The following is a 9,924-nucleotide window of genomic DNA, read 5'->3' on the forward strand; positions in this document are numbered from 1 at the left end:
ACAGCCGCCTGGTGGCGGTTAGTTGCGAGAACAATCCCGCCCTGCATGCATGTGCATGCTCAAGCATCTTTCACTGTGTATGACCAAGAATGTGCACGAAGAACTGTACACACGTTTTAAAACATGTTTTGCAAACAAATATATACGGACGTCCAGATACCGTATATAAAAAAGGGATGAGTATAGTTCGCATATACTCCAATGCACATACGAAGGCGCCCCGATGTGTATATACAAATGCATGTAGTTATCGATAGAGAGCGTTTTCAGAATTAGTGAGATCTTTGCTTGCATCTTTTTTAAGGCGGCGCTTGGTCGGTGCTTCCGTCTGAATCCCGGCGGGAGTCTGTCAAGGTACGACTGGACTGAGGCGTCTCCCCGGGTTTCGCTTCATTTTCCAAAACCTCAAAAATCACCCGGTCGTTCGTATGGCAGCACATGCCTGGACGGAAAGGTGCCGTGCGAATACACACAGAGGACAAACGTCCCTGAAGTTTTATAGCCGTGGTCGGTGGAGCCTCCGCTGGGTCGCGCGAACGCGCTATTTGTTTTGGGGGCAAAACCATGACTTCTCAACAAGAAAGCGACTGAAGTGAAAGCCCTATCCACAGATGTCTACACGTCTCACAAGTGCGCCCCTGTGTGTGTGCTTTGGTGAGAGTACGCGAGAAAATCTCTCACCCCCACCAAACGCATGCAGCGAAGGCTTAGATGCACGGGAGGGGGGCGGGAGGGGGGGGGGTGAGCTAAATCGGGAAGGGCTTCGGGGTTCCTCTCGCGACAGTTTGCCTGGAAATCGCAGGGCGCAAATTCGGGCGTCAATCTGAAGAAAGCTGCAGAGATGCATTCAACTACGGTTTTCCCACGTACTTGCTGCAATAGCCATGGAGCGCTTGCAGATCTCATGCGCACTCAGGCCGTCGATGTCATACAGAGCTCGGGCAGCGGCTGCATACAAAAGGCCCCGATCGTGAATGTCGTGCACATGTGTGTTGGGACAGCCAAGACACTCGGCATGCGTACTACTTTGCGTCACTTTGTCGCCACATGAAGACGCAAATATACGCATGCGTTTAGATATGTAGAGATCTAAAGATGAATGAGTAGAGGACGCTATGAGTACACCGAGCGTGCACGCCCCACGGATTATGATTCTGCTCGTACACATAGAACGCCTCGTTCCACACGCAGGACAAGCGAGTACAAGGAATACTCGGGGTGAATCGCTGGATCCTCGAATGGTCTTACCAACTGCGTAGGGCCCGCCAGAGCCGACGCCGAGAATCCCATCGTGAGACTCCAGAACATCTCCGACTCCACTAACTTCCAAAGACATTTTCTTATCTGCTACGATGAGAACCGCCTGAGCATACCCACGCCTCGCACGTCATTTCGACATTCGGATTCACACCGAGAATCGAGAAGCAGAAAAGCCATATTCCCTTAAACAACGACCTCTCCTAGACAAACGGTGACCTAAATAAACGAAACGGGACGCAGGCCGGTTGCCATCTATTTACGTATCTCTCTCTCTCTCTATATATATATATATATATATATATATATATATGTATACTTGAGTATGCTTACATCGCAGCACACATTCACACACACATCGGCATGAATCTCTCGTTTTGCCTCAAATTTGAGCAATGCACAGCGGCGTCAATTTAAAAAACACTCCCACGCACACGGGACTGCCGAGGATTGCTCGACAGGACGCACTTCGATGCTAAGCAGTCTTTCGTGTCTTTGTGCAATTCAGGAAAGAGGTCTTCATGTTTCTTGCTTCGTTTTTGCTGTCCGACCTCCAGATGGCGCAAGTAGCGATCTGTGCGCCACTGTTTCGCGAGTTCCACGCACGACCGCAGCAGCTGGCCTGAGACAAAAGCAGAGGGAAAGGCCTGAAAAGAGGGCGACCTACATCGTCACAAAAAGACATGCACGAGAGCGACAGAGTTCAACGGCCGCGCATCCGCAGACAGCCACACCACGAGGCAAAGCGGAAGGCCGAGCGGAGAGGCCTTGCGATCCGTGCATATCGACAAGCAACGTGCAGTCGTACCGGAAAGAATTCAGCAAGCGTCGACACATTCTGACGCATCGGGACGTATCTGTGTAGATGCATGAGCATGGATGCTCTTGTGAGGAAACATATATATATATATATATATATATATATATATATATATATGCATAGATAGATAGACAGGTGGACACATGGACAGATAGATAGATGGATATAGATAGACAGATAGACAGATAGATAGACAGATAGATAGATAGATAGATAGATATTGTTTGATTGATAGATAGAGAGAAGTATGTCTGTGGTGACACAACTGTGGGGGTGTATGTGGCGAAGGTGAACCGCACGGGAAGGCGTGATTCCTCACCAGGGTATTCTTCGAGCTTCGCTTCCAGTTTCTCCAAAAGGGTGAAGCAGTCGGCTGTGGCGCCAGCAAAACCGCAAATGACACCGTCCTGCAGGCGCCGAATTTTTCTGGCGTTTGGTTTTACAATCTGCACAAGAGAAGGGCGGGGCGCAAAAGCGATGTCCGCGACTGCGTGAGATCAGGAAACGCAAGCAACGCGCGCGATGCCGCAGCAAATCCTGTCGAGAAACGCACTCTTTGTATCTGCTGTCATGTGAGCGGCTTCGAATGGGGGCAACAGAGGCACAGTGGGAAAACCACTTGTCTGTCGGAAACGTGTTGAGGCGCGAGAAAAGGACGATAACTCGGCATCTGTTCGGGGTTTTAGGGTTGAGGGACCCGGAGGCTGAATGGAACCCGCCGGACGATTCGGAGGGTTTTCCGCTTCACAATTATGGGAAGCGTGTGGAAAACAAAGGAAACAAAATACGAACACATCGTTGTTCTCGAGAACCGCGAACGACGACACGCACGCCGACGTGGCTTACCATCTGTCCCTGCGAAACCATTCCGTCTCCGGCGACGCACTGAAGAATGAAAGAGTGAAAGAGTCGCACATACCCCGAAGGGGGAGGAGCATGCGTTTTCTGGTTAGTCTTGAGAGAACGAGGAGAGGGGCGGGGAAGAAATATTCTGCGGGGCTTACGGCGACGCTGCCAAGGGTGCAAGCGCCGAGTGTCTGCACGTCTCTGGCTGCTCACAGTCTCTGCTTTGTTCGTTTTCTCTCCGTTTTTGAGCGCTCTGGTTTCGGCCTTTTCTTTTCCGGTTATCTCACCACTTGGTCTCCCTTTCGAACACAGAGAATCGTCGTCGCGTGGCGAGGCGGCACGAACGGCGAAGCTGCGAAATTCGGCCTCTCGAATCTAGGTCCCTGTGCGGCGCCTCCCCCTGCACGCGCTCCGCCATAGGAGTAGAACGGTCTGACGCCGCCGAGAGAAGGGAGGGATTGAGGCGGGGAAAAGCGCGCGGAGTGTGAGGTAAGAGCAGAGGAGAGGAGCAGAGCGCCCGACGAGGCCGAGGCGAACGAGGCGGGAGCGCCAAGAATCGCGCGCCCCGCGCGCTCAGCTCTCCGGGACTGGAAGACGAACTGTTTCAGAGGGAAGATTGAGAGAGTCCTGTCTGAGCAGCCGCCGCGAGAGAGCGCGTGGCGAGCGTGCGGCCTTCCAGAAGCAAGGGGACAAAACGAGAGAAGGCCCTGAAGGGAGACGTGACGCGCGGCGGCGTGGCGTGGCATGGTTGGGGATTGCGAAAATCGACGAGGCTGCACCAAGTCGCGAGAGTTCGCACCAGAAAGACGTTCAAGAAAGCAGCGAGAAGACTGCTAGAAGGTCAGGGAAACAGAGGAGAGAACACCAGAGTCGCGGGGAGGGAGTGAAGAGGAGAAGAATGGCAAATGTTGGGGGAGCAGAAAGAGAGGGGAAATCGGGCTGAACTGCAGAAAGAAATCAGCTGCGAGAGACTGGGGGAAGACGGGGCCGGGAACGGAGCGGAGAAGGCTGACGGCAGAAGTCGCAGTGGCTTCAAGATAAAGCTGTGCAGGCCCCAAACATGTTGTGTGTGTTTGGAGCACATGTGGCAAAGCGAAGAAAGGCAGAAGCCTCGGTTCCCTGGAGAGCGCTGTTGTGTTGCAGCGCACCAAGCGGCGGGCACATGTACAGTTCTTACGCCCAGACAGGACAGTATATTTTTGCGCTCCCAAGCACGCGTGATCCCGACCACGAAGAAAGGTAGGAACTGCTCTCGAGAAAGGGACCACTATTAACTGCGTTTCGCCTCTCGCTTTTGCGGCTTGAACTCAAACTCTGCCGGGGCAGGTGCTGCAGCCAGCCGGACGGCCGAGAGAACAAGACACAGACGGTTTGGGATTTCGAGGAAACGGTCAAACTGGTGTCGATCAATTGGTCGGGTAACAGAAGAGCTCCACTCAAAAAGCAACGTTGTTTCGGAAATCTTGAGAGAGACCGCACTCGCTGCGCACATTTAACAAGGAGCGAGTTCGCTTGCATGCGGCAAAGGCACAGTTTTTCGAGTCGAGACACACTTTGTCTGACTAAAAGCGACTTCTTTTCTTCTGTCTCTTCCTTAGACGGATGAGACACACTTTAGGGTTTCCGCGCACGCGTCGAACTCCTCTTTGTCACTTCTTCTCGTCCTGTGACGCCGCTTCCGGGATTTCTCCACGAGTGACCGACAGGATAACCAGCAGCTGACCGATCCAAGGACTGACAACGTGCAAGGTAGCAAAACTCGGTGGTGTGTTGCGTAGACTGCCGTCTCCAAATAAACGATATAGCGTACGAGAAACCACGTGGACCGATATATTCCATGCATGGATATCTGGGAATAGGTGTAAACGTACATGTGTTTACCACAACTGGAAACAATTTAGTTTCTGCTTATGTTCTAGTCCTGCATGACAGAACTACCCTCTCTTCTGCAGTCTCGCGTCTTGTGTACGGCTTCCGTACAGTCGATTGCGTCCGGGCAATACACCACAGCAACCTCTTAAAACATGTGTTGTGTTTGCCTGCGTCGCTCAAATGGAATTCCGAGCAGCGCATTAGACACTCGCCGTTGAGGCTCCAGATCTACGAGAATTGCCCAAAGCGCTAGACTAGGAGAACTCAGCAGCTCTCATGCATGCGCGAAATGAACAAAGAAAGACGGTTCTGGAAAAAAGGCTAGCCACGAAGCGGAGCACCCGTGTTTTCTCCATGTGTTCGCTGTTGCTTCTCAACTGAGAGAGACAGTCAATCAACAAATTGGTAGGTTCGGTGACCACCACGCGAAAACAGTTAATAAAGGCCTCAAGCCCCCGGACCAACCGAAGCCACGGAAAAATCTCTCTCTCTCTCTCTATATATATATATATATGTAGTGTGCCACATACATCGAAATATAGAAACTTAGTCGAGTTGGGATTCTCGACTTTCTGTCTTTTTTCTGTCTCCGTTGGAGGCCGCTCTATTTTTGCGCCCCGCCGCTTTTTTCCCTTTGATCCAGCCTTCTGCGACGAGCTGTTGTCGCCGCATCCCGAGGGGGACAAACTCCTCGGGTCTCTGCTGACCGTACCATAGACTGCTGATTGGGAGCAGACCTTTCACTGTCTCTCTGCATGCATGCATTTCACTGCTACGCGGCATGGTCGGAACGCGAGTCTCGGTTTCAACGTGTGTCACGTGCAAGTCCGACTGAGACGCTTCTGCTGGGCGTTGCTCCTCAACATGGGCTGAAACGCCCGAGTTTCCATCGGTGACGAGTGCTTCTTGCATGCTTGCGGGACAGGTGCGTTGAATCCGCGCCAGGTCCGCTACAGAGAAAAGCTTCTGTTTGCAGTACACCGCGATACACGTGCGGCCGTACGCTCGATTCCGAAGGCCCACCAGTGCAGCTGACGAGGCGTCGCTCCTGATCTGAGATGTGTGGCAACAAGGCGCCGAGAGCACACCAAAACGCAGAGCAGCCAAACGAAAACGGGATCAGTTTGCGCCATCTCTGTGAGAGGTTTCGCGTGCACTTGTCGGCATCCAGCAAAACGTCACGCGTCACTGAGAGCAGCAAGTCAAGTTGATCGTAGCTTCTGAATCTTGTTGACGGCTCGGCAGTCCCCCAACATTGATTTCCTGTATAACTATCTTACCAGATACGGCAAGCAGCCGATCTCTTTAGGGTACTCCACGACAACCACGGCGTCGTTACCAACGATGGAACAATCCAGTAGCAGCTGCAAACACACGTTTTACACCAGAAGAAAAGCGCTTGGACAAGCAAGCATTTTTCGCAAGAAACGCGCCTCGAAGCACCGGCACCGGACCACCTTCTCGGCTTCTCCGCCACCACACAAAAACATTTTACCCTGGGCGTCGCCGTAGTGACCTCGCTGAAAGACCTCGACTGGTGCACAAACAGCGACGCGCTCCGCTTCATGACGCGACATCAAAAACCTTTCCTGTCTCTTTGGGAAAGGTGCGCCGATCCACTGGCCGAAGGACGGTCTCGCGTGGCATGCAAAGACTGACACGCGGTGGGAATTCTTCTGCGACGCACTTGCTCGGGCCGCTTGACAGCCACCGCCGCTGACCCTCACCTGGATCAGCTCCTTGTACACCACCTTGGTGTACGGTGGGCAGAGGAACACCAAGCCGTACGTGTGTTTCCGTCCCAGTTCTCTCTCGGAATTAGCAGCCTCGTTCACCACGCTTTCGAAGAGACGCTGGCTGGCCGAGGAACCTACATCCGGTAAGGTTCTCAGCTCGTGTTGAAGCGCCATCGGCGCTTCAGTGGAGCCTTCTTCACCCTGCCGGTCGACATCCGAGCTTGATTCCGGCGTGGACAGAGCTCTCAAGGCGTCTTGGAGGACAGGCCGACCTTCAGTCGACGCCAGCGCTAGCTTTTTGCCTTCTTCGCAGAGCTTCCGAATCGTCCGCAAATGCCGAGTTTGCTCCACGAGCCGACTTGGCAGGCGCAGATAGCGTTCAGGGACAAGCAAGAGCTCCTCAACGGATGCGCGTACGATGTACGAGCGATCGGCCACTCCGCAGTACTGCACATTTACTGCCGCCGCCTGAAGGGGGATTCAGACAAGCGGGAAAACGAGAAATGCCAGCAAAAACGGAGAGGTCGATATCCGCCGCAAGCGCAGCGCGAATGCAGTCGGAAACCGCACACGAACTCGAACCGCCGAACACTCGTCAGGCACGCCTAGATGGTTGGCCTGGACCTCGGCTCGGCCGTCTGTTGCAGGAACAGGAAGAGAACCGTTTTCCTATAGGGCTTACCTCGCAGCTATCCAAACTCGAATCCGCAAGCAGCGCAAACTCCGCTCCCCGGGAAAAGGCCTCGACACTCAACGCTCCACTCCCACTGAAGAGGTCCAGAACCCTAAGGACGGAAAGGCAGACCATACGAAACCCGTCCGCGCGTCGTTCTCGCAAAGCTCGGGAACGCATTTCATTATATCGTTCCCGGGAAACTCGCGTCTTTCGAAAACAAACCGTAAACAGCTGGCGAGCGATAAAAACTCACTGGCCTTGCTGGTGAAAGTCTTGGACACCGGTCGAGTTACAGAGTGAAGGCGAAGGCTCTGGCGGCGCTGGCGTTTTCCACGCCCCGTCGCAGCTTTGCCTCGTGCCGATTTCCCCTCTGACAAAACTCCTTAACATCACAGCTATCTAATCATATCGTACCTGAATGGTATTGTCTAGCATAGTATGCGGTTCTGGACACCGGACACCTGTCACATGTGTCAAAGGTTCGATTAGGCTATCGCTTCATCCCGACAGACAGGCTCTTGAGCCTCACGAGGTGACCGATCGCGACGACTCTGTCCCCCCAGTACTCAGATCACACCAGCCTGTGTCGAGCCGTGAATCACCCAGCAGGCGAATGGGGCAACTGGAGCGATGTTTACGAGCAGCCAACTTCGTGGACCTGAGCTTGACGGTCGCCAATACTCAGAGGCATTCCCGATCCACGCCCCACCAACAAAAAGCGACCCGGCGTGGTCCACGCATGCCGCTCGGTGACCGGATTTGTTCCCTCTCCGTCCTTATCGTCTCTGGGCGGGGACAGCACCTAGGGATGAGGTGAGGCCAAACCCCGGTGCTCCCGTCCTACCTTAGTCGCTGCTCGCCGACGCAGCCTAGGACACCCATGCGTTGGAGCATTGAAAACAATGCTTCCTTCACCTGAATACGAGCCGCACAAGTTCAGTTGTCAAAACAGACACGCGTCCTGGATTTCGGCCACTGTTTTATCAACTCACCCTCAACTATATATATGTATGTATCTATCTATATATATATATATGAATGTAGCGGACGGTGCGTGATATATTACACTGTTCTTCCAGCAAAAGCCGGTTACGCACTGCGGTCTCTGGCGACTGTGCGGTCCGCTAACCTTTGCCATCATAGGCCGGACGCCGCCTCCACGCGGCATCATGAGGCGCCGACCTCCGAATCGCCCGCCAACGACATGAAGGTGTCCCCAGCCGCCATCGGGGACTGGAATCTGCGCGGGCCCGAGGGGCAAGGGCCGGTACCCAGGCTCACTCGACCCGATGGCGCGAACGCGTGCCTCCTGCACAGCTGACACAAGTGCCGGGGAGATCCCCCCGGGTGCCGCGAGGTTGGCCAGCCTCGCCCGATCCGTCTCCGTTTTAAAGAGACCACTGATGGCGCCCGGTTCGCTGCGTACAGGTCCAGTGCGGGGCAACGACGCAGCAGCGCTCTGCCTCTCTGCCGTCTCTGGAGTGGGACCGGGAGTCCACGGGGGACTCGCGAGGAAGGGAGTGCTCTGTGCAGAAGTCTGCTTCCGATTCGTCATCAGCATTTGGTGGACATGCAACAGCGATGTGAGGCCTGTTCAGAAAAACAGAAGGGAAACTCTCTCCAGAGTATCAGCTGATTTATCTAGGTGTGACGCGGGCATCTGTCGAGACAAGCGGTAGCAGTGCCGAGGGGGAATCCTTCATTCGGGACGCCAGAGGTTTTAGTGCGTGAGTTGACGTTCGTCAGCCTTCTGTGTTCCTTGGGATAACGGAGCAGAGCCGAGCACCGGGCATCTCGTGGCGGGATCAGATTCCCGAGAGCGGCGTTGTCACACGATGGGCGACCGCCTCCTACCCTCGCGATGTGTACACCCAGAAAAGGCGCATTTCCAGTTGGTCTCACACAGAAGCGCATACCTCGCAGATCCGATGCATGCTTGTCAGGGACTCTAAGGACGGCTACAGAGGCCGGACTCTGGACTCGGGGGATGTTGACCGTGTCCATACCTGAGCTGAGCCGCGGGGGGTTTTCCTTCCCCTTCTTCAATTTTCCTGGAAGGCTTCGTCTTTCCGAAACAAATCCCTCGAGATCCTGGTCAGGCACCTCTCCTCTCGCCTTCCAAGCGCGTCGCCTCTTTCTTGGTTTCCCGCTCGGCTTCTTTGCGTCAGACTGCTGTTCCTTGTCTTTGTCGGCGTTTTCTAAATCTCGTGCTCGTGCACGCTCCGTGCCTCCTTCGCCGGCCCGAAGTTCTGAAGACGCTCGCCGATACCCATATCGCATGTCAGAGCGGCGACCTTGCAGCCCGTGAGAAGGGAACCACGAGGAAGGGTCGAAGAGCAGTTTCTGCGGCGAAGCCTGCCTGCGCTTCAAACGCGGAACAGTCCCGTGGAGAGCGGGGGAAAGACGGATGGGAGCGGACGGCAGAAAGGCGGTAGCCATCCGGTCGGTCGACACAGATGGGTGCAATGCGCGAACGGCGGCGGGGCGTTTTGCCACATGGCCAGGGAAGCAAACCGGCGGATTCTCCGGTGGTTTAGCGTCCACCGTCTTACCAAATCGACAAGGGGAAAAGCCTGAGTTGTGCCGCGCGAACGTGCGACAAGTTGGAATGTGTGCGGCGGATTGTCGGCGCGTGCCGTCTCTTGCGGCCGAACTCAGGATCTGTGGCCGACCATGGCCTCGAGTCGATCTGCCGGCGTCTCCTTTCTGGGAAAAAC

At 54.6% G+C, this 9,924-nt stretch overlaps 2 protein-coding genes across 2 annotated transcripts; both read right to left on the bottom strand.

The window, feature by feature from the left end:
* Positions 1 to 299: 299 nt before the first annotated feature.
* NCLIV_035050 (putative heat shock protein hslv) lies at positions 300 to 3,669 on the bottom strand (the record flags this gene model as incomplete). The annotated part of the gene is made up of 7 exons (XM_003883706.1): positions 300 to 442; positions 871 to 948; positions 1,249 to 1,363; positions 1,692 to 1,879; positions 2,397 to 2,523; positions 2,924 to 2,962; positions 3,211 to 3,669. The coding sequence occupies 7 exons, from the start codon at positions 3,667 to 3,669 to the stop codon at positions 300 to 302; spliced, it is 1,149 nt and encodes a 382-aa protein (XP_003883755.1).
* A 1,672-nt stretch (positions 3,670 to 5,341) lies between these two features.
* Positions 5,342 to 9,646, bottom strand: NCLIV_035060 (conserved hypothetical protein; the record flags this gene model as incomplete). Its single annotated transcript, XM_003883707.1, has 7 exons — positions 5,342 to 5,848; positions 6,076 to 6,159; positions 6,523 to 6,999; positions 7,214 to 7,316; positions 8,052 to 8,122; positions 8,337 to 8,797; positions 9,124 to 9,646. 7 exons carry the CDS (start codon positions 9,644 to 9,646, stop codon positions 5,342 to 5,344), a joined length of 2,226 nt encoding a protein of 741 aa, XP_003883756.1.
* Positions 9,647 to 9,924: the final 278 nt, after the last annotated feature.

This window comes from Neospora caninum, chromosome VIII, assembly GCF_000208865.1.
Source record: "Neospora caninum Liverpool complete genome, chromosome VIII".
NCBI classification, from domain to species: domain Eukaryota; phylum Apicomplexa; class Conoidasida; order Eucoccidiorida; family Sarcocystidae; genus Neospora; species Neospora caninum.